At 45.8% G+C, this 24,925-nt stretch overlaps 1 protein-coding gene across 3 annotated transcripts in view; it reads right to left on the reverse strand.

Annotated features, from left to right (window-relative positions):
- ADCY8 (adenylate cyclase 8) overlaps positions 1 to 18,953 on the reverse strand; it is a 149,413-nt gene extending 130,460 nt beyond the window's left edge. Inside the window, exon 1 of one of the 3 annotated variants that reach the window (XM_081949855.1) lies at positions 16,862 to 18,953. In XM_081949855.1, the coding sequence (XP_081805981.1) occupies positions 16,862 to 17,740 (879 nt within the window). In that variant the 5' untranslated portion in view covers positions 17,741 to 18,953. The remainder of the gene's footprint in view (positions 1 to 16,861) is intronic. The other 2 variants (XM_081949854.1, XM_081949856.1) reach the window with 2 other exon arrangements.
- Positions 18,954 to 24,925: the final 5,972 nt, after the last annotated feature.

The raw sequence follows: 24,925 nt of genomic DNA on the forward strand, positions 1-24,925 counted from the left end.
TCTCTCTCTCCCTTTTCCTTCCTTCCTTTCTCTTTCTTTCTTTCTTTCTTTGTCTCTCTCTTTTCCTTCTTTCCTTCAATTCTCCCCTCTTTCTTTCTTTCCTTCCTTTCTTTTTCTCTTTTTCTTCCTTCTTTCCCCTCGTTCTCTACCTTTCTTTCGCTCTCCCTTTTCCTTCCTTCCTTCCTTCCTTCCTTCCTTCCTTCCTTCCTTCCTTCCTTTCTTTCTTTCCCTGCCCAACTTAACCAAGTGACCCTGGGCAGCTTACAATTCTAAAATTAAAAAAAAAACAATTTAAAGGAATAAAAGCAATAAAAGAATCTGAGAGAGGGGGGGAGAGAAACAGTAACTGATCCTATGATCCCATTGCTTTACAGTTTTTCTGTGGTTAGTATTCAGTGGCACAATTGTTAGAATGCAGTACTGCAGGCTAACTCAGCCCACGGTCTGCAGTAATCCTGACCAGTTCAAGGTTGACTCAACTACCTATCCTTCAGTAAAATGAGGACCCAGATTGTTGGGGGCAATACGCTAACCCTGTAAACCACCCGAGGTGGTATATAAGTCTAAGTAAGTGCTATTGCTAGGCAGAGATGTAGTTGGTTGCAAGTTATCACCATTTTCTCCTTAAGACTGCAACACAAAGAAGAAGAAAAATAACCCAAAGGCGTTTTGTGATTTTAAGCTCTATAGTCCTTGCATGATAAAGCACCACCAGCTGTCTGAGAAATGTGCTTTGTTTTTCCCCAAGAAAAATCTTCAATTAATGCTGAGTCACAAGCCAGCCCATACAAATGTTAGCTAATTTTGATCTAGACGGGGTGGCCCCTGATATAAATATCATTCCCTTCATGAAGTCCATCGGATTTGTCAGAAAGAAAAATTCAACCATTCTTGCCTACGTGAAAAAGGGGGACTTACTCAGAACAGGGGGGGGGGAATAAATCCTTCAGCCTTTAGGCAATTTGCTCGAAGCAGATACCAAATAACTTTGCAGAATTGCCCATTGTTGTGGTCCGCCGGAGGCCTGCGGATCTGGCAGCGGAGTCAGACAGTGAGGAGGTTGGGGAGGAACCTGGGCCAGTCCTGGAGTCTGGGGAAGGCTCTGATGAGGGCTCTGTGTCAGAGGCAGAGAGGGGGCCAGGGCCATTGGGGAGTTATGTGCTGCCTCCAGAGCCTCCGGAGTTGGACATCAGCGAGACAAAGGAACGGGGGGAGCCTGTTCCCTATGCGCGCATGCACAGAGCTGCCAGAAGGCAAGAACAGTTAAGACAAAAGGTACGACTCAGGAGTAAGGCTTGGAGATGATTGGCCCCTCCCATAAGACATAAAGGAGCAGCAAAGGCATGTGAGCCTTTGCAGGAAGTAACTTTGTTCGTTCTGGTTGGTTTAAACTCTGAAGCTCCCTTTTGAGTCTGTGCTCCCTGTGGCCTTGCAAAGCTAATTTCCAATTAGGTCCTTGGCAGCATTTCAAGGGAAATAATGGTAGGTACTTATCAGCCTTATCCTGAAAGACTTTGGCAGACTTCTGGCAGACTTTTTACAAACTATTTGCGACTCATTAAGGGCTGTGAATGAACATAATTCACAGCTGTTGAAATAAAAAGAGAGTTTTGGGGACTAAGTGTAGTCTAGGTCAGAACACACATCATGCCATTTGTGGGTAGAGAATCTGGGGAGAACTGAGTCACCGAGTTGTGATAAGGAGAAATTCCCCCCTGCATTTCTGAGGAGTCTGATTGCCCATTACAAAGGGGAACTGCATGGTACCTTTCTTGTAATGTGTTTAATTGGAAACGGAGGAAGGTAGAATAGAAAACATATGAAGAACAGTTGCAGGATTTGGGTATGGCTAGTCTAGAAAAAAGAAAGACTAGGGGTGACATGATAGCAGTATTCCAGTATTTAAGGGGCTGGCCACAAGGAAGAGAAGGCAGGAGAAGCAGCAATGGGTGGAAACTAATCAACCTAGAGCTAAGGAGAAATTTCCTAACAGTGAGAACAATTAACCATTGGAACGGCTTGCCTTCAGAAGTTGTGGATGCTTCATCACTGGAGGTTTTTAAGAAGAGATTAAACAGCCACTTGTCTGGAATGGTACAGGATCTCCTGCTTGAGCAGGAGGTTCAACTAGAAGACCTCCAAGGTCCTTCCAACTCTCTTATTCTGTTAAAACTCAGCTTGGTTTAGCTTCTATAACTGGGACCCTATCAAGCTTGGTCTTCCTAATGCAGCTACAATGGAAAAAAAACCGTTCAGGGATTTTTGAGAGGATGATTCGATGCTTGGTTAAATGAATTTTTAGGGCTATCAAGACTCAAATTACACAGACGACTCCTATGAAAGTTAGGCAGTACACCACTATACAAATTATAAGAAATCAAATTGCCCAACAGTGAATACGTAACAGCAAGGTTTCAAGTCAGACCATAGGCAGTTTGGTCTATGCGCGCTACCCTTCCCTAAAACTCCACTAGTTTTTCAGCTGTCCTCAATTACTTGTCTAGATTGTGTAAGGAGGTCTATAGCTTCAAACCTAGCAAATTCTTTAAAAGTGGTTGTAGAGGATTGATGCAATTTTGTGTGTGTGTGTGTGTGTGTAGCCAAAGGGCTCACAAAATATTAGAAGAAGCAGCTCTCTCTTAAAAAAAAAAATCCCTTCCAAACATTCTTCATGATACGTCTCAATCAATATCCCATATTTCTGTTTTCTTTGTTGATGTTCTCAGACGAGAATAAGGACAGGCGATATAAAATCAGAAAATAACATTTCCAATGCCTAGGTCCCAATATTGATAAAGCAATTGTTGGAAAAAAACCTACATTTTTAAAATGATAGGAACACTTGTAATAGACATAATGTTGGTGTTTTCTTTATCCACAGAAAATGTATATGCTACCGCACTGGGGAAAGTCATCCAAGCAAGACATTCATGCATAAATACAGTCCATTCTTTTATTTAGTAATATTCTGAGAAATAGCCTTCTACCTCCACCCCTTACGCCATAATTCTCATATTGGTCTCCCCTGTGAATTTTGAAGGTCAGGTTTGTTCCTGGAAAGGTTTGATCTGAAATGAAATTAACCTTCTGGGAGGCATCTACTCTTCGGATTAATGGTAAAAAGATTTAATCAAAGACCAATGATTCAAAAATAGAATTCTAAGTGGTATTAATACAAAAATAAGAATAAAAAACACTAGAGGGCGCCAAATGAAAATGCTGCAATGCAAACATACCTTAAAAGTACAGGAGATAAAATTTCAGCACCCAAATTGGGGACAGCTCCTGAGTCCCTGGCCAGCTATCAGTTGCAAACATAACTGTAGAACTGTAGAATAGATCTGACACTCCTTATCTTTCTAACATTGGGAAGAAAGTTTAGATCTTCTATTTTGGGCCATGTTGTTTTGCAAATTCTCAGTATTGAGAACTCTCTGGATCAAAGCATATTTCCAATCTTTTTGCTTGAATTTGTTGATCTGTCCATAAATTCAAACTTGGTTATGAAATTCAATGTGCATTTTTTTAAAAAGTCACCCGATGTTATCAACGTCCTATTTATTAACTTGTTTCCCTGATTGGGTTCCAGGATTCAACAGCCCAATTTGGATTTAATGGAAGGTTAACCTTGCGAATCTTAAGAAGGCTGGTCTAAATCAGTTCAAAGTAGTGCTGCTTGAGAAATGTATAAATAACATTTTTAATCCCTTCATAAAAGAGAGATGAAATATATACTGCACGGCCCTTCCTCAAATGAAACTCCCTACTGTGTTCAACAGAATTTATTTTCAGGACTTCCGGTTCCGGCGGCTACGGCGACAGGCAAGCCTTTGCCTGCTCCCGCTCTCCCGGTGGGCTTCCCCCGCTTTTGGGGGGGCACAGGACGCCCCGGAGAGGTGTCCTGCCGAGGGAACGGCTCGCGGAGGGTCCTGGCGTCGTCGGCGGCTGGCGGGGGCTCCTCCGCTTCGTTCTAGGCACCGGGGAGCAGTATCGGAGGGCGCCCGTGTGCGCGCGCCTCGCCCCATGCCGATCGGAGAACGCGCTATTGAACGAAGCAGCGGCAATGTGGTGAGAGGCTGCCCTTCTCCATTCCCTCTATCTTAAATTTATGGACCCTCCAGCATCTTTTTAAGAAAAAAAAGTTAAACTTTCGGACTTTTGCCAGAGGTGCGGCTAGAGGGAGGGGGATTTCCCCCCCTCCCTTGGACAAGCGGCTTGAGAAAATTTTGCTTTCGCCCTCAGGGGAAGGAGGAGGGGGGAGAGCCAACTAATGATGCCTCACCCTTATAAAAGTGACTTTCATCGGACTTAGCTCCAGAATCTATGGGTGAACTGAGAACTTTTTGAATTTTTAAAACTTTATTATGCCTCTGAGCCCAAAGCTGGCAGGGCAAGATGGCACACTTCCGTTGTCTTCATGAACTGTGAAACCTGACTCCACCTCTAAAATTCAGGCTTCCGGTCTTTGTCTCCGAACCACCCAGAGGAATCTTTTGTGGATTGTTCTTCTTTGAACTCTTTGGGGAAAAAACTTTCATCTACTGCTAGACTGACTAAAGAAATCCCCATCTGTTTGGATCCTCTGCCTTCTGGATTCGCCTGCCTGCTCTACTTCTCCAGCTGCCCAGTCTCTATTTTGACAGACTTCATTGCTTTAAAAACCATGCCTCCAAAAAGACCACCTCCTGGAAAGCCTGGATTTGCTACTTCTGCCCCAACGTCTGCAACGTCTAGCCCAGCTACACAGTCAAAGATAACAGAACTGATGCAACCCAAGACCACAGAGATAGACTTTCAACAAATGCTTCAACAAATTCTACAGGGCCAGGAGGAAATTAAGAAACAGTTAAGGGAAATGAAAGATGAAATTAAACAGAACCAAGCCCAAATTTCTAAGAACTCACAGAGACTGGACCTTGTGGAGGGTGGGGTGGCGGAGGCGAGGGGGGGGGGTAGAGGCTTTACAGAAGGGGAACAAAGAACTTGACATCCAACAAATGAAAATAGAGTTTGAGAGAATGTCCTTTTACCTTAGATTTCAAAATGTAATAGAAGCAGATGGGGAAAACATAAGGGACATTATGACTAATATTTTAGCTGAATACATACACAAAGATAAACAACAGATGGATTGGGAGATAGACCTAGCTTATAGAGTGAATTCAGCATATGCCAGAACACATAATGTACCCAGAGAGGTTCACATTAAATTTCTTAGGAAAACCACAAGAGATGAAATACTGGGTGTGCAAAGGGGGCAAACATTGACATACTGTGATAGGGAGATAACCATTCTAAAGCAGATTCCCAAAAAAATTAGGGAAAAAAGGAAAAATTATTCGCAATTGGCGAATAAATTATACCAGAAGGGGGTGTGGTTTAGATGGTTGATGCCTGAAGGTATGCTAATATTCTGGGAGGAGACAAGAATCAGAATTAATACACCCATAGAGGCACAGGCCTTTATGGAAAAAAACAAAGCCAACCTAGAAAAAACAGAAGATACTACAACGGTCATACAGGACACGGGAGGGGCCGGAGCTCTGCCAGCGGGGGGTGAAGGGGCAACACCAAGAAAACTCAGATCACAAAAATAAATAAGGAAATCACAATGTTATAAACAGACCGAAAGTAAATATGAATTTATAACTAGACTATATATTATAATTATATAAATTGATTGAAAATTATTTTTTCTAGAATTAAGATGCTGACTTTTTATGATTATGTATTAAGATTTGATATTTTGATGTAACCTAGGAGTTTGGAGGGAGGGGGCGTCTGCCACATTTGCAACTGCCAAAATTTGTAATTCCACCTACCCCTTTTCCACATAAATGTTTTTAAAAAAACCAATAAAACTTTTTGAAAAAAAAAAAAAAAGAATTTATTTTCAGGACTTAGCAAGTGGCAGCATCTCACTGACTTCCTCTGTCTTTGGAAGCTAAGAAGGAGACCTATTTGGATAGGTGCCTACTTGGAAGTCCCAGAACCTGTAGGCTAGAGGAAGAGATTGGAAAGTCTCCTGCTGAAGGACAAACAAATCACTTCTTCTATTGCTGCCCAGAAAACTACACACAAGAGAAACACACAGACAAACACACAATCATTTTGCAGAATCAACATTGACGTGAAGACTTAGGGTGACCTCAGTTGCTGCACCAAGTGTAGCAGCACCAGTGACAAAATTTCATAGGGGTGGGTGAGCTGAAGAATATTAATAGTATTTATGGTGTTCTTCAGTTTGGATATGAGAGAGAGGATGGATAAATGTGGCTCTGTGAACTCATAATATCTTGTATTCTATGACATCTTTGTGCAGGTAAGGAGCTATTTCCCAGATACAGCTGCAGTGAACATTAATCATACTATCCATGATTAGTGTCATCTAAATTTAGGCCAATTGCGTATCTCTTGGGGTCAGCTGTGCCCTATGTTAAATAAATAGAAATAGTATATTTCAGATTAGTATTCATGATATTCCTTAAAATGGTGAAGGGGTTTTCTGGAGGCCAAATAGACATTTCCCCCCTGTTATATTTGCCTTCCTTCTCCTCCTTTAGAGCTGTCTGAGGAAGGCTCTGGACTTCCAAGAAGGAATTGGCAAAAAAGAAAGAAAGAAAAGGAAACTATTCATTGGTCTCCATTAGTGGAAGAGATTTTACTCCAAACAGATAAAGACCTCAACTCATGGAAATCTCCCTGCAGATTCAAATGAGTGTGTGTGTGTGTGTGTGTGAGAGAGAGAGAGAGAGAGAGACAGAGACAGAGACAGAGACAGAGACAGAGACAGAGACAGACAGACACATACATAGATAGATATAGATGCAGATAGATAGATAGATAGATAGATAGATAGATAGATAGATAGATGATAGATAGATAAAGAAAGAAAGAAAGGAAGGAAGAAAGAAAGAAAGAAAGAAAGACAGACAGACAGACAGACAGACAGAAAGATGGGATGTTGCTAATCTCTGTCTCAAGGCCATTGAGCCAGCACTGTCCGAAGACATTTCCACAGTCATGCAGCCAGCATGATGTCATGGAGCACTGTTACCTTCCCACCAAAGTGGTACCTATTTATCTACCCACATTTGCATGCTTTCGAATTGCCAGGTTGTTGGCAGGAGCTGAGGTGAGGATGGGAGCTCACCCCATCGCATGGCACTCGGGTCTCGAACCTGGGCTGCCGGCTTTCCAGCCGACAAGCCCAGACTCTTAACCTTAACATGATATTTTCCTGTATCTTCCTCAAACGGTCTTTCCTTCCCCTTTGCCAAACAGAAGCTTCCTTGTTCCATTCAGTCTTCGGAGATCGAAAATTGCTGGAGCTTAGTTACCCATGTGGTAACCAAGAAGTCGGCGCTCACTCTGAATTCATCACTCTTGATCTGGAGACATCTCAGTGAGATTTATTGCAAAATCTGCTCCGTGCGAGACGGCCTCGGATGATCATTTGTAAAATTTAACTGGTTGAGAGTGGACATTGATTAATATGGGCAGGCCCCCTGGCAAATATCACTCTGCAGTTGTGCGGCCTGCACCATCTGCGCTGGCTTCCAATCGGTTGCTGAGTCTAATTCATTGTAGGGCGATCCAGATGCTTTGGACAACAACTTAAGTCGGGTTCCTCTCCCCCCCCCATGGCTCTGACAGATGGGCAGAAAGTTAGGATGCAAACCATACAAGTCAATCTATGAACGATTCCAAAGAGATGACGACTTTGAGCGACAAGGCTGTAGCCTGAAAATACAGCCTCGTGGAAACTCTCAGGAGAGGATGCTCAAGCTGAAATCTCTTGCTCCATCGACCAATCTTGCAATTAACAAGATATACAGTATACTGGTCACCAGGAATCTAAAATCACCTTGAGATGTTTAAAAATTTTCCCTTCTCACCCTTCTGGGTGGTCTGTACCTTCCTCAATCGCGGGGCCTGGGACTTTGAGGGTTCGGCACAGTATCTTAGCTGTTCTAGCACTGTATTTGTCTGGACAGAGAGAGTTCTGACATCATTCCTGGAATCTGCTAGAGCCACTCTCCCACCCATGAAAAAAAATCCAAAGCTGTTCTATTAAAAAATGTGTAGATTGGCTTGAAGCTCTTCAGAATGGAATAGAATAGAATAGAATAGAATAGAATAGAATAGAATAGAATAGAATAGAATATGGAAGTAGAGTGAATGGAATGGAATAGAATAGGAATAGAATGAATAGAATGAATAGAATAGAATATGGAAGTAGAGTAGAATGGAATGGAATGGAATGGAATGGAATAGAATAGAATAGAATAGAATAGAATAGAATAGAATAGGAATAGGAATAGGAATAGGAATAGAATAGAGTGAAGGGAAGAAGGAAAGAGAATGGAGATTGGATAAGCATTTATCTTCAGACAAATGCTTATCCAATCTCTTCTTAAAAATGTCCAGTGTTGGGGCATTCACAAGCACTGGAGGCAAGTTGTTGCACTGATTAATTGTTCTCACTGTCAGGAAATTTCTCCTTAGTTCTAAGTTGCTTCTCTCCTTGATTAGTTTCCACCCTAGAGGTCACAGCCCTCTAGTTTTCCTACCACCACTGGGATCATGTTGGCCTTTATTTTCCACACCATCTTTAATTCCCCCTTCAGGCCCTGGTACTTCTCTTGCTTTTCATATTCCTTCTACCGGATGTAACCATCACTTGGCACCAGTGGCCATAGCAATTTATATACCACTCCATAGCGCTTTACAATATTCTCTGGGTGGTTTATATTGTCAGCGTATTCTCCCCAACGATCTGGGTCCTCATTTGACCCACCTTGGAAGGATAGAAAGTTGAGTCAACTTTGAGCCGGCCAGGATCAAACTCCAGGCTGTGGGATGCAAAGTTAGCCTGCAATACTGCATTCTAACCACAGGACCACCACGGCTCCTACATTGGTCAATATCGCTGTCTTCTAGTCCTAGTCCAGGGGTGTCCAAACTTGGGAACTTTAAGACTTGTGGACTTCAACTCCCAGAATTCCCCAGCCAGCCATGCTGGCTGGGGAATTCTGGGAGTTGAAGTCCACAAGTCTTAAAGTTCCCAAGTTTGGACACCCCTGTCCTAGTCCTACAATGTTGGTAGTACATTAGGGCACCGCTTTGTAGCCTGAACTGACAGTCTCTTTGGAATAGTTTATATATTAACTTGTACGGTTTGTGTCGTGTGTGTGTGTGTGTGCGTGCGTGCGTTTATAGGCATGTATATAGACATCGTCATTTTTGACTCCTAGGAACCATACAATTAGATCTACTCCATGAAATACAGACCCTGTACTGACCCTGGCTTCCTCAGAAAGCAAGAAGCAAAATCTTGGTCCCGACAAAACCTCTTTTATTTACACAACTGAGGATTCCTTTCATTCACAGTCAGCAAGGCTTTAGCAAACAGTCTTTCAGAGGAATGTTTATCCACACGCACCTCATCTCATTTAGAGCGCTACCAGATGACTAGTTTCCAAACACAGGGCAAAGCAAAACGTAGCGCAGAGTCTTTTCTAATCCCAAACAGACCTGTCCAGACTAAAATGAATGAATTGTTTCCTGCAAAAACCCACTCCCCGTTTGTTCCTCTTTTGTTTCCTATGGGAGGGGCCAATCACCTCCAAGGTGTGGCTTTACTTTCAAGTCGACCCTGCTTTCTTAGTTGTTCTTGTCTTCTGGCCGCTCTGTGCATGCGCATACTGGGAACAGGCTCCAGCTGTTCTTCTGCCTCACTGCTGTTTAACTCCCTCTCCGCCTCCAACTCAGAGCCCTCGTCTGAGCGTTCCTCAACCCCCAGGACTGGTCCCTGTTCCTCCCTAACCTCCTCACTGTCCAACTCTGCTGCCAGGTCTGTGTGTGTCAAAACAGACACACACAGGAACAGATGTGTGTGATTCTCCATTATAAGGGAGAAAATCTATTTATAATATTTCTAGCATAAGAAAGCCAGGCAAAAAAGCTGGGAAGACCTTTTAACAACAACAACAACAACAACAATTCTTTGCTACATATGATGGCTAGTTTACTGTAATGGTTAGGCTCACGTAATATGTTGAATGCAATTTCCTAATTCAAACTTCAATCCAGGCCAGCATGTTGATGAGCCCAGCTACTCTTTAGTAGACCAAGGTTAGGCAGATGGATAATCGTTCCACGACAATTCCAGAATGGAAGTATATCAAAGTGACAAAATTCCCTCTAATCACTGCAGCGCATAAAAAATGGCAATGCAGCCTTTGGGCTCCAACACACCTTTCAAAGCACCAGATTGAGGAAGCCTGATGTATCCTCTTTAATTTATCCACTCTTGTGACTGGTCATTTGACACCTGACCACAACTGACCACCTTTATGGACCACAAGGGAAGATAGATGTGGATTGCTCATACATCACAAGGAAGAGGATGTTGAAGCAGTAACCAGAAAAAGAGGGGCGTCGTTGGTGAACTCAAAGGTGCTTTTTCCCAAAGGCAACTGGACGAACTTGATTCTTCTTTTCCTTTGAAAATGTTTCACTTCATCGTCCATTCTTCAGTTCAGCGTCTTGGATGAGAAGCAAAACATTTTCAACGAGGAGAAAAAAAAAAACACCCCAAGAAAGTGCAGTTGCCTTTGGGAAAAACAACTTTGGGGAAACTATGACCTGGATGATTGAGAATATCCGTAGATCTTCATTGATTAATTGAGCCTTTTCATCTTTTCATCCTTTCGTAACCTAGACACACTGATGACATCCACATGGGACGGGACGGGACGGGATGGGATGGAGAACAGAACAGAACAGAATAAAATAAGAGTACTAGGGCGGGTGGACGTCCCCACCCGTGATTTCCACTACCGGTTTGAATGAATTGTCCGAACTGGCTGAATACCACCTCTAGAATAGAATAGAATAGAATAGAATAGAATAGAATAGGAATATTAGAAATATAAGAGGAGAAAGCGACTTTGGAGGTTTTCTAGTCCAGCCCCTGCTTCAGCAGGAGACTTTAGTCTATAAAATTTCAGAGAACTGGCTTCTTCTTAAAAACCTCCAGTGATGAAGCGCCCACAAATTTTGAAAGCAAGCTGTTCCACTGGTTAATTGTCCTAAGAAGTGTCTCCTTAATTCCAGTTGCTTCTCTCTTTGATTAGTTTCCAACCATTTTTCTTGTCCTGCCCTCTTTGGAAAATAAATTGACCTCCTTGTCTTTGTGGCAGCCCCTCAAATATGGGAATATGGCTATCATGTCTGCCCCCCCCTCCCCCAAAGTCCTTTTTTGCTCCAGACTAGCCAAGCCCAAATCTTTCAACTGTTCTTCATCTGCTTTAGTCTCCAGGCCTTTGATCATCTTAGTTGCTCATCCTAGAAGAGGCTTTCCTTTCATCATCCATGAAATTGTTGAAGAATTCGTTGTTGGACTCAATCTGGTCTGTCCAATACATGTCCCACCAAGCAACCTTGCATAACCTATGCAGGAAGTCAATCAATTCACTGACACCACTGCCATCCCCCAAAAGACTTCTAGGCCTCATTGCCACCACCCATATCTTCACTCCTGTCCCCATTCTGCTACCCACCAAACAGGTGACAGATGTGCCAAGTCTTAACCTGCAGCCCACAAAGATTTTTAATTCCTTAATTCGGTCTCTTTCCCTCTTCAAGTTTCCCAGGCTTGCCCTAAAGAATGCCATCCCTGCCAAGAAGGAAATGGACGTTGCATGGTCTTCTAATTCTGCCAGATATTTTTTTTATTTCCTTTAGCTTTCAATGACAAAAATGCATGCATTTCTACAAAACTGGTTACCTACTTTAAGGGAAACCTGGCATATGCAGTGTTTGCAAATAGGAATGTTCTTTGTCTCCAACCTGAAAATAGGTGTTCTAACCGAGGCTTCCCAAGAGCATGAAACAAACTCCTTGTCCTGGCAAAAAAAAACCTTTATTAATTTGCTGTGAATTCTGCTCATTCACATCCAGCAAAGTGTTTCGAGGGAGGATTTACAGTCACAGACCTTATCTGGCTTGGAGAGCTGACAGGCCGATATCTGCAAAACTTGGCAAGGAGTCTCAGAGAGTCACAAACCAATTAAGCGAACTAATTGTCTCCTGCAAACTCCACTCCCCTTTCACTCCTCTTTTATTTCCTCTGAGAGGGGCCATTCATCGTCCACCTGTGGCCTTACTGGGAACAGGTTCCAGCTGTTCTTCTGTCCCACTGATGCCTGACTCTGAAGGCAGGTGATAACTGTCAGACAGCCCTGGCCCCCTCTCTGCCCCCGACACAGAGCCCTCATCAGAGCCTTCCCCAGACTCCAGGACTGGCCCATGTTCCTCCCCAACCTCCTCACTCTCCGAATCTGCTGCGAACTCTGCTGAGGGGCCACAACCATAGGTTTCGTAGCCAATTCCTGATACAGATGACTGATTTCTGTTTGCCACTTATTTCCCATCCCATCCCCAAGTTTCCCATATATATATATATATATATATATATATATACAGAAATCTAGTCAAATCACAATCCGATCACAGTATCGCTCTGAAAACCCAGCAGCGGAACAGAACAGAGATAAAACTCATTCAACCAACAAGCAAAATGACTGAGAGCTGTACGTTCCCTGGGCTCAAGACACAATGTGGCTGCAATAAACTAGGAAGATTAAAATGTTTCAGGACTTTAAGCCAGTTTTAGAGAGCCTTTTGAAAAAGCTCGGACAGGGGAAGAGAAAAAAATGAGGGAGACATGACAGGGAGGGCATAACACATCATGCAGTCTTAGAAGGTACTTTCTAAAACAGGGGTCTCCAACCTTGGTGACTTTAAGACCTGTGGACCTCAAGGACCTGTTGAAGTGCACAGGTCTTAAAGTTGCCAAGGTTGGAGACCCCTGTTCTTAAAGATCTTCCCTTGCAGCTTATTTGGACTGGATTAATCTCTCCTATTGACAAGAGTTGTCACACAGATCTCTGTCTGTCTGTCTGTCTGTCTGTCTGTCTGTCTGTCTGTCTGTCTCTCTGTCTTTCTTTCTGTCTGTCTCTCTCTCTCTGTCTTTTTCTCTGTCTTTTTCTCTGTCTTTCTTTCTTTCTTTCTTTCTTTCTTTCTTTCTTTCTTTCTTTCTTTCTTTCTTTCTTTCTGTCTCTGTCTTTCTGTCTGTTTGTGTCTCTCCCTCTCTATCTGTCTGTATCTCTCTCTGTGTGTCTCTCTCTCTGTTTCTCTGTCTTTCTTTCTTTCTGTCTGTCTGTCTGTCTCCCTGTCTCTGTCTTTCTGTCTGTCTCTGTGACTCCCCCTCTCTGTCTGTCTGTATCTCTCTCTGTGTGTGTCTCTTTCTGTTTCTCTGTCTTTCTTTCTTTCTGTCTCTGTCTCTCTCTCTCTCTCTCTCTTTCTGTCTCTGTCTTTCTGTCTGTCTCTGTGTCTCCCCCCATCTCTCCACAGTTGTCTTTCAATATCTCCAAAATTTGGTCCAGAGGGTGTGAGGCCTTACCAAAGCCAGCACGTGCCCACCATGTAATACTGGATGTCACTCACTGATGAGACTAATTGAAGACTTCAGCTAAAGGCTTAGTTTTGAGGTTCCGCACATGTGCAGAGTGTAAAAAACAGATGCGGTGGCGTCCGGGCAGGTGGGCGGAGCCTGCTACCAAGCATGCCTGCAAATATAAGTAGAACAGCGAAGGAGGGGGGAGGAATCCCCCATGCCATGCGATTTAGCTTATCTAGAAAGCAGGAAATCCTGTTTTCTAGCTAATATAAATCACGCGTCACAGCTGATCATCGGAAATACCGGTTCGCCCGAACCAGTAGCATTTTTTTATTACCAGCTAGGGCTAACCGGTAGCATTTCACCCCAGGGATGCAGCTAAAAGAGGGAGCAGCCTAGAATCCCTAGGCAGCATGAAACTAAGTCCACTTGTGCCTATGTAGAGATTCCAGGCATATCTCTCTTTTAACTCCGCCCCCCAGATATCGCCACTCTCCTACGCTTACAACCAAATGAAAGCAACACAAGAAAACAAAATAATATTAATGCTAAAATTTAATATTAATATTAAAACGGACTTAAAAAGGACTACATAGGGATTTTAAGCTGATCCTTTTTTGAATTCCGCCCCCAGGTTCCACCTCTCCCTCTCCCACAGTAAGCCGCCTAAATTTGTCTCAAGGCAAAATGCACGCAAGCTCTCCCCATTTTTGGTCTCAGGAGGCCTGCTAGGCCCCAAATGGGGTGCCGAGGTGTGTATGCGCGGGAGGAACATCGGTGTCGCATGCATGCCCAGGGGGCAGGGCGCATTGCATTATGGGTGTGGACACATGCGCTGCTGCGTGGTCACGATTTCAGCACGCAAGGAGAAAACGGCTGGCCATCACTGTTCTAGGTGGTTAATGCGTCAGCTGAAAAAGTTGGGAGCCTCACTTACTCCTAAAAGAATCCAGTGTATTTCTCAAGCCACAAAGTTTATACACGTAAGGAATTCTTACCACCTCACCATTAAATATACTAGGACTGTGTTTAACGACCTGCTAAGCTGAGTTGCTAAAATTCATCTCTTCTTCTGGGTTTGTAATTCATGTTGAGCCATACATTAAGTAGGTCAAGTGGACTTACGTAACTTATTAAACCACAATAAAATAAAAGATCCAATTTTAAACTAACCCAGCTTACTCTGTTATTCAATAGGGGTGTGTAAATCTAACAGTTTCAAGGGCAGAATATTCTGTTCTTTTCCAGAACATTCTGTTTTCCTCCTGCTCTCGTCTGCCTGGGCGAACTTCTTTTCGGGAAGGAATTGTTTTGGAAGAGGAAATAAATCTGAAACGATAGCTTTCCCCTTCCTTATAAAATGCACCTGTTAGATCATTTACTGATCCATTGAAAGATTTTGTCTGGATGCCATTAATGTGTGTGTCAGGCCGACCTTTAAACCTCCTGGCCAAAACAATTTCTAAACTGGTTTAGAACTTTCTCACAGTTGGACCTGATATTGTTGCAGCAAATTATATTTCAATCTGTCCCAAGACGATAATCTGTGGGAAGTTTTCAACCTGAGTATTCTTTCTTTCCTGGAATAAGCACCTGCATAAAATAAACAGCTAAATCAATAAACAAATTAACCATGCCTTCTGGAAGTCAATTTTTTAATAGTTGTATTCTTTGAGTTCCCAGTCCTTTCTTTTTCAGTTTCAAGAAACCAAACCACAAAGACTCAGCGTAATTTAACCCTGGATTACCAATTGACCAAATAAATGGCTGAATTATACTCTTCCTATTTCCCCTAAGTTAGTCACAACTGAGAATCAGACCATCAGCCAAACTGCTCTATTTCATTCATATTAAATAGGGTTTCAGAACCTGAACAACAAGAGAACAACACTGAATTTAACTAGCCTGATTTAACGGACAGATGAGAATTGATACCATCCCGGAGGCCTCAGCCACAGATTTAGCAGATGGCTCTGGCCACCTGACCACATTCAAGCTGTCATTTGATAAACATCGGAACTAAACAGCTGGGATACAGATGGGAAAGTCCTACGGGCGACCGGTAAATATGCACACGTTTGTACTTGCACAACATCTCACTCCAAATAGTAATAATGATAATAAATGGCCAGTGATCCCAGCTAACAAAACACAGCAGTCAGGCAACAAAAATTGGGTAGTATAAGAAGAGGGTTAGGAAGGCTGAAATCCTATATCCCAACTTGTCCCAGCCTGGGACATTCTAAATGTGTTCAAGCCCATATCACGCCTAATCTCAGCCCCAGCAAAACAACATGGGTGTTGAAGTACAAGCCAGTGAGAAGGGAACCGACAAACACACCACAGCGCCTGGGGAAAGTTCCTGTAAATTGAACGAGAATGACTTTATTTTTCATGCAAAAGTCTACTCTGCTTGTCTTATATATATACTCAGCTTGTACACACACACACACACACACACACACACACACACACACGACAAGTAGAGTATATATAAAGCTGCTCTCAAAACAGCTCTTCTTCCACTTGATGAACTCTGCTGAATAATTGATCAAATACTACAGGGACCAAATGCAGCATTGAATGAGAACTCAGAGGAGAGTTCTCTTACGTGACATTATCCGGGGACATCAAAACAACCTCCCTCCTTTTCTAAAAGTCTGGATCCGTAGACCCTCCGATGTGATGAACAGATCCCCTCCTGGCCTTGGTGGCATTGAAGACTATTTTGAGGGGGGAAGGTATGGGGTTGACTCAGAGACCCACTGCATCTGGGCATCCAGATTAAAGCAGCTGCATTTGTGGTGTGGGAATAATGTGCTCAGCTGGGAATCTGTATAGGATATTTCTCCGCAATGATCTGGCAGCCCAGAAACAGGAAGCCCAACTTGGGATGACCTTGTGTACATTTTCTTGGCTGCCCATTAAAGAAGAATGGGACGCCGATATATTTTGTGGCTTTGTCCTCCATTCCGATGCTCCCTGTGGGTGCTGGACTTCAACTCCCATGATAGCTGGGAAGGATCGACTTAGAAAAAATGAGATTTGGGAAGGACACTATTCTAAAAAGTCCATCTGATTAACCAGTGCTACCAACCACAGTTGCTTTTGTAAAGAACACTGCTTTCAGGAGTCGCCATCCGTATCACAAAGGAATGAGCCTTCCTGTTGTGCTTTGCAGAAGAACCTCTTCCTCTCCCTACCATAACTTCAGACCAAGATCTCAGAATCCTACACATCTTAGGCAGGAGATGCCAGAGGGCGTCCTGGTTAGGTTTGCCCTAGCAAGGATCTGCTACCGCTCCCAACTAACCCTGAGTAAGAGGTGAACCGACTTGCCCAACTGGGGGAAGGGGAGAAGAAGAAGAAGTAGAAGGAACCCACAAGAAATACCTGGTTGATGGAGATCACCACCTGTCTAGGGATGAAGGTCTGCATAAGGAGCTGTAGGAGGGAGGTAACCAAGCCGGCCAAAATAGCCCAGGTGAGGGGCAGAGGGAGCATGCTGTAGGTAGCAAAGAGAGTGAAGAGCACATAGCCAATGCCATCGCCAAGGAGGCCACAACCCAAGCCCGCAGCCAAGATTTGGGTGGCCATGGCCACCCAGGTGACCACACCGCTGTACTGCAGGTAGGTGTAAGAGGTCGTGTCCTTTCTGACCACCACTAAGGCACAGATGACCACTTCGATGCCCGTGAAAAAGCCCAGCAGAATGCCCTTGAGGGGGTCCATGGGGGCCGAGGCCAAAGTCAGGTGGAGCAACAGGAGGGTCAGTTTGGTGAGCACATCCAAGATGTTCACCACCACTTCTGACTTCCGCCTCTGGCCCAGGAAGTAGCGCTGGTAGAGGCGCTCCAAGTCCCGGGACTTGAAGGAGTTGCGTAACGTGGGGAAGATCACACCCCGGTATGTGTAGCCCCAGTTCAGGAAGAAATCGGAGTTGCTGGGAGCACAATCCAGGTGCAGGAAGCCCAGATCGCCACTGCTGCTGCTGCGCTCAGGGAAGACTTTGGTGCCCCCGTTGTTGTGGCCACTGAGGCTCTTGCCCGCTGACTGGCGCCGGGAAGGGTGGCTGTGGTTGGGGCAGCAGGGCTCCTCGGGGCCGAGGGCTTTGCCACTGCAGTGTTCTTGAATGAAACGCTGCTCCGTGATGTGGCGCACGGCAGTCTGCCACAGCAGGCGTTGGGAGCGGGCACTGCCGCTAGGAGGCGTCTGGTTGATGGTGTACAACTCGTCGCTGTCGCTCAAGCAACGGACCTCGGACAGCTCCATCGTGGGTGAGAGGTTGGAGCAGGAGGAGGGAGGTCCCGTGTCACATGGAAAGGCGGCTGGCTTTTTTTTCACCCCCCCCCCACCTCCTTGGCAGGGGGATCAAAGGTCAGTCAGCGGTGGCAGAAGACAGAGTCCTCCCCATGCCTTTGTTGGCACTGGATATACCTTGGCAGCAAGCTGGGGCTTCGCCAGTTGCATCCCCTTCGGCTTCCAGGGTCAGCTGGGCAGGACGAAGAGTAGGGCAGGGAGGTCGGTGGGAAGTCTGGTTAAGTGGAACCGAAGCCACAGATGTCCAAGTCCTGGCTGGTAGCTTCCATGGAGCCAACACCCAAAGTCAGTGAAGGCCACAAACACCTGGGCACTTTTGGGTTGGTGGGGAGGGGGAGATCCCCAAAGAGAACAGTTTGGAAGCTCCCATCCTACATTCTCAGCCACCCCGTTTTAGGTTTTTTTTTCTTTTCTTGGCAGCCTTCCAAGTTTCAGGCAGGAGGATTTCCCATCCTTTTAACTTCCTGAAGTTTCCTTCCAGCCTTAGACGGAATTCAAGCCACTGGAAGAAAAGAGCAATCCCATAGAGTAGTTTGATAAGCACACGCCGGGAAGATTAAGGGTGATAAAGGAGCGCATGCGACTCCTCCAGGGCTGGAAGTAGTAGTTACGGGCTTAGGAGACAGGCGAGCAGGAAAAACCAGCGGCGACCCCCGACTCTATCCAGGTGAGGTTGGGAAGGCTGGAGGCGGCCGTAACTGCGGGGACCTCGGTCGTTCTCCAAGCGGCTGCTGAAAACGGCGACATCGGTGCAGCAAGGAGAAAGGATGGAGGGAGGGGGAGGACTGGACGAGCGGCGGCGGGGGCCCCGACGGAGGGAAAGCCAACGGCCGCGGTCAAGGCAGGGAGCCCCAAGAACGAGGGTCGCGGAGGCTCGTCTCGTCTCGTCTTCCAGCCACGGACCGGGAAGCGGGCGAGCAGCTTCAAGGCAGGCGGCCCCAGGCTGGATTCTCTCGGCCCCGGAGCGTCACCTCTGGACGGGTGTCCGTCCGACCGCCCTGCCGCGATGGCCCCCCAAAGCTGCAGCGGTCCCCGACGGGCAGGAAGCGAGGACTTTTCCTTTTCTTGCGGGAGATCTTGAAGCGAGGCATGGCCTCCCCCGAGGCGGGGGGGGGGGAGGGGCGAGCGTGTGTGTCGGTGGTCGGCTGGGTGGCTCAGTGGCTAAGAGGGCTGAGCTTGTCGATCAGAACGGTCGGCGGTTCGAATCCCTGCGACAGGTCTCCTGCGCGAGCAGGGGGTTGGACTAGATGACCTCCAGGGTCCCTTCCAGCTCGGCGACTGTATCCAAATGCAGAGTCGGAGCCGAAGGGGGCGGGGGTTGTTGGATGGATCCGCTCCGGGGTTACTCGGCCGTTTTCTCCGCAGCCGGAGAGACGGCGGGATGCATCACCGGCTCCTGCAACCCGCCGCCCTCCGTCCTCTTGGCGCTCCCACGCCGCGGGTGGACCAGCCGGCTCCCCCCCGTCACGCGCCACAGCCGCCGCGCCAGCCTCCCTCAAGACGCCGGGCTGCGGAGGGGGGGGGGGTGAAGCCGAGGAAGATCCCGGACGGGACCGAGCGAACGTCGGGACGGGCCCCCCGAACCGAGGCAGATTCGTCTCCGAAACACTTGCCTCTCCCGGGGGCAGGACTTTGCAGAACCGACCCCCCCCCGGCTCTCGGCAAAGTTGCTGCGCGCTCCGGGCTGGCCGCTCCGTCCCCGGACCGCCGTCTGCTGGCCGAGCTCGGCTGCTTTACTTCGATTCCCTGCAGCCCGGAACGGTCGGTGGAAATCCGAGCCGGCGAAGGGACGATTCGGCCGGGCTTCTTCTCGCCCAGCCGCCTCTTCGCTTGGGAAGGGCAGAACCCAGCGCGGTCAGCTGATGGCCCGCTGACGTCAGGCTCTCGGCTCGGCTCCCCTGGGCGCCCACTTAAAGAAGTACCAGCCTCCTTCTCTTCCCCCCTCCCTCCCTCCCCTCCCCTCCTCTCCCCGACGCTCCCCTCCCCAGCGAAGAAGCGGCGGCTTGCCCGCGGGAGTCCGTTCACACCTGGCCCATCAAACGCCCCCCCCCCCGCTTGCTGGCCAAAAAAGTCAGTCTCGGAGGTTCTCCCCCGCCAGGCCGAACGCGCAGGTGCGCAAACTTGGTCGCTTGGCTTTTGAGGGGAGGCTGCAGAAGGGGCGTTTGTGGAGTTTTAGTGGGCAGGAGGAGAATTTAAAAAAAAAAAAAAGTCGATCCGAGTTGGAATCGGTTCAGCTCAGGGCGGCCAGCAGCTTGGAAACGAGGCGCCCTGGAGAGAGGGGGGGAGATGCAGAGAGAGGGAGAGATAGAGAGGGAGAGGGGGAAAGATATACCAAGAGAGGAGGAGGGGGAGGAGAGATAGAGGGGGAGAGGGGGAGATAGAGAAGGAGTGAAGGGGAGAAATACGGAGAGAGAGAAAGAGGGGAGAGATAGAGAGGTAGAGGGGAAGAGATATACCAAGAGAGGGGGAGAGGGAGATAGAGAGTGAGAGGCGAAGAGAGATACAGGGGGAGGGGAGGGGAGGGAGACGAATTGGGTATGTTTAAGCCCTGAATAAACTTGACCATGTTTTTTGGTTTGGTACCTGAAGTTGGTCTGGCATGAAAGATAAACAAGACCTCAATCATCCTAGAGGACCAGGAGTTGAGCCTTAAATTATAGTGAAGACGATTCTGAGTGAGTAGAAGATTATTTACAGGAGGATGATATCAATTTTCCAGAGATGGTGGGTCTTCCTTGGTTTGGGGCAGGCCATCCATCCATGAATGCATCCATCCATCCATCCATCCATCCATCCATCCATCCATCCATCCATCCATCCATCCATTACACTAAGAAAATAGCAATAGCACTTGTACTTATATACCACTTTACAGCCCTCTCTAAGCGGTTTACAGAATCAGCATATTGCCCCCAACAATCTGGGTCCTCATTTTATCAATCTTGGAAGGATGGAAAATCAAAGTTGAGCCTGTCAGGATTGAACTGATGCCAGTCAGCAGAATTAGCCCAAAAGACTGCATTCTAACCACTGTGCTACCACAGCTCTGGTTAGAATGTGGTATGCATTCTAAAGTACCCCAAACTGGGTAAAAGCAGTTTTACCCAGTTTGGGATAATTTATCCAGGTTTGGAAAACACTGGATTAAGGCATCAAGATAGAAACCAGGAGACTCTGAGTTCTAGTCCTAGCTGAGACATCAAGCCAGCTGTGTAACCTTGGACCAGTTCCTCTTTCTCAGCCCCAGGAAGAGAACAATGACAAGCCCCTTCTGAAATCTTTCCAAGAGGCTTTAGGGACTAGCCCAGGCAGTCTTCAGGAGTCAAAGATGACTCAAGGGCACAAGGAAGGGAAGGGAAGAGGGAAGGGAAGAGAAGGGAAGGAAAGAGAGAAGGGAAGGGAAGAAAGAAGTGGGGAAGGAAAGGAAAGAGAGAAGTGAAGGTAAGGGACGAAGTGGGGGAGGAAAGGAAAGTAAGGGAAAAGGGAAGGGAAGGGAAGAGAGAAGTGGGGAAGGGAAGAGAAGGGAAGGAAAGAGGGAAAGAAAGGAAAGGAAAGGGAATAGAGAAGTGGGGAAGGGAAGTGAAGAGGGAAAGAAAGGAAAGAGAGAAGCGAAGGTAAGGGACGAAGTGGGGAAGGAAAGGAATGTAAGGGAAAAGGGAAGGGAATGGAAGAGAGAAGTGGGGAAGGGAAGAGAAGGGAAGGAAAGAGGGAAGGAAAGGAAAGGAAAGGAAAGGAAAGAGAGAAGGGAAGGGAAGAGAGAAATGCGGAAGGGAAGGGAGAAGTAGGGAAGGGAAGGGAAGGGAAGAGAGAAGTGAGGAAGGGAAGGAGGGAGGGAGTGGGAGGGAGTAGCTTTGGAGAGAATTGGATTGGAAGTAGGAGTTATTAGGGATTCTAATTACAGAGTACCAAACTCTGCCTCTAGAAATCTCTTCTTGCTTGTCCTCTCTAGTTGGTCAGTGAAAGAGAAAGACAGCCCAGCCTGGTTGAGAGAGAGAGAGAGCAAGGGGAAGGCTTGGACAGGTGCTTAATGCAGGGAGAAGCTGCTGCAGATCCTCCTCACTGCAGAAGGAAGAAGACACCAGCTGGCCGAAATTCGGCTCCCTACTGCAGAAAAATGGAACCTGGAGGGTTCTAGTTTGTGCAAAGAGGAAGCACTGCAAACAGGGATCATCCCTAATGCTCATGTCTTTGCCTTTAACGAGGGGTGGGAAGAGATTGCTTGAGAAGGAGGGAGGGAGGGAGATGGGATAGGATGGAGGAAGGAAGGTAAATGAGGGAAGGAGGGGAAGGAAAGGAGGAAAGGAAGGAAGGAGGGAGGGAAGGAAGGAAGGAAGGAAGGAAGGAAGGAGGGGAAGGGAGGAAGGAATCTACCTCAGAGGTCTTCTAGTCTAACCCATCTGGTTTTAAAAACCTCCAATGATGGAATACATAGAATTTTGAGAGGCAAGCTATTCCATTGAGTAATTGTTCTCCCCATCAGGAAATTGCACTTCTACTGCAGGATCTCTCTTTCTCCTCCTCTTCTGAACTCTGAGCCCCATTTCTTTAGAGGAAGGAAGCTTTCCAACCTGTTCTCCTGAGCTGATCATAGAACAGAACAGAATGGAACCGAACAGAATAGAATAGAATTCTTCATTGGCCAAGTGTGATTGGACACACAAGGAATTTGTCTTCGGTGCATAAGCTCTCATTGTACATAAAAGCTATAAGTGATAAATCATGATCATAGTCATCATAAAAATACATTCATCATAAATCATAAGGTACACTTAGTGAGAGTCATAGGATACGAAATAAGCAATCAACATAAATCATACCAGGAAACTAAATAAAAAAAATATAAATCGTAAAGATATAAGCAACAAAGTTATAGTCATAAGTAGAAAAGGATATAGGTAATAGGAAAGATGAGAAGAATAATAGTAATAGTTTTGACAGTATTGTGGGAATTTGTTGTTTAGCAGAATGATGGCATGGGGAAAAACTGTCCTGGTGTCTAGTTGCTTTGGTGTGCTGTGCTCTATAGCCTCATTTTTTGAGGGTAGAAGTTGAAACAATTTATGTCCAGGATGTGAGGGGTCTGTAGATATTTTCACTGCCCTCTTTTTGACTCGTGCAGTATACAGGTCCTCAATGGAAGGCAAGTTGGCAGAAATTGTTTTTTCTGCAGTTCTGATTCTCCTCTGAAGTCTGTGTCTGTCTTGTTGGGTTGCAGAACCAAACCAGACCGTTATGGAGGTGGAGATGACAGACTCAATCATTCCTCTGTAGAACTGTATCAGCAGCTCCTTGGGCGGTTTGAGCTTCCTGAGTAGAAAGAACATTCTTTGTTGTGCTTTTGGGAAGGAAGAATTGGAAGGAGCTATTTAGACCTTGGCTGGCAACTTCTAGGTGAGAAGATTGGCATACAAGTCAAACAAACAAATCTCCTGTCTAGGAGAAGGACCCAAATTCAGCATCCACACAAGATGTGGTGCAGTCTAATTAAAGATGCACAGCTAAATGGAACCTACCCATCACCTCTCTGGGAAATGATACTACTATTGAACCATTCTTACTATTGGTTGAACATTGCCTCCTTCATAGTTGGCTTTCTCTGTGTCTTTTCCAGATACTCTGGATCTTTTTTTTAAAGTATGGTGTCCAATTTGGACAAAATATTTAAGATGGGAGGTACGTGGTGGCTCAGTGGCTAAGACACTGAGCTTGTCAATCAGAAAGGTCGGCAGTTTGGCGGTTTAAATCCCTAGCACCGCATAATGGAGTGAGCTCCTATTACTTGTCCCAGCTTCTGCCAACCTAGCAGTTCGAAAAAATGTAAAAAAATGCAAGTAGAAAAATAGGAACCACCTTTGGTGGGAAGGTAACAGCGTTCCGTGGGCCTTCGGCATTTAGTCATGCTGGTCACATGACCACAGAGACGTCTTCGGACAGCACTGGCTCTTCGAGTTTGAAATGGAGATGAGAACTGCCTCCTAGAGTCAGGAACAACTAGCACATATGTGTGAGGGGAACCTTTACCTTTTAACATTATTTAAGATTGGATCACGGAATCTGATCGATTGAAATTATTTTACCCCCAATTTGGAAATTACACTTCTGGTGATGCAGCCTAATTGCAGTTTTTAAATAATAAAAAAACAATCATACCATCAAAATACAGACATTTTGGGAAGGGGCACATTTATTTGATTTAAATATCTAATTTGAACGAGGTTTGATCGAGTCCCTGAGACAAATCGAGAAATCAATTTCAGTTGTTGAGTTGAACAAAATGTTTTCAAAAGATTTCTGATTCATAGGCAGCTGCGAGAACTTTATTTTAAGGAAATCAGTTCAGAGGACCAGTTCAAATCAGTTGGATAATTCAGTTTGGATGGCTGGACAGAATTGGATTGATTTCTCGAACTGAATCAATAGGATAAATATAGACTGAGCTATAAATAGAGGTAGAAGCAAAGCTATGTATCACTTTGGATGTTATGAACAACAAAAGAAGACATGATAGATGTTTATAAAATTTACAGACATGTGTAAAATGCCAATTCTGGAAATGTTTGTGGAGAAAATATATACAGAGATGTTTTCTTCTCATAAAACCAAGAATCATTACATGAAGCTAAGATTAGGGTGAGGGAAAGATTCAAGGCAGACAAAAGGGATTTTTCTATGCCTCTAACAGGGATTTTGTTGCATGAGGTTAAAATAAAAGGTAAAGGTTCCCCTCGCACATATGTGCTGGTCGTTCCCGACTCTAGGGGGTGGTGCTCATCTCTGTTTCAAAGCTGAAGAGCGAGCACTGTCCGGAGATGACTCCGTGGTCATGTGGCCGGCATGACTAAACGCCGAAGACACACGGAACGCTGTTACCTTCCCACCAAAGGTGGTTCCTATTTTTCTACTTGCATTTTACATGCTTTCAAACTGCTAGGTTGGCAGAAGCTGGGACAAGTAACGGGAGCTCACTCTGTTACGCGGCGCTCGGGATTCGAACCGCTGAACTGCCGACCAAGCTGAGCATCTTAGCCACTGAGCCACCTCATCCCTTGAGGTTAGAATAGATCTCTAAAAAGAGAAGATTTACAACATGGGTAATCCTTGAATTACAGCCACAATTGGGGCTTGAATTACAGTTAG

This window comes from Natrix helvetica, assembly GCF_964273705.1.
Source record: "Natrix helvetica genome assembly, chromosome: 4".
Classification (NCBI taxonomy): Eukaryota; Metazoa; Chordata; class Lepidosauria; order Squamata; family Natricidae; genus Natrix; species Natrix helvetica.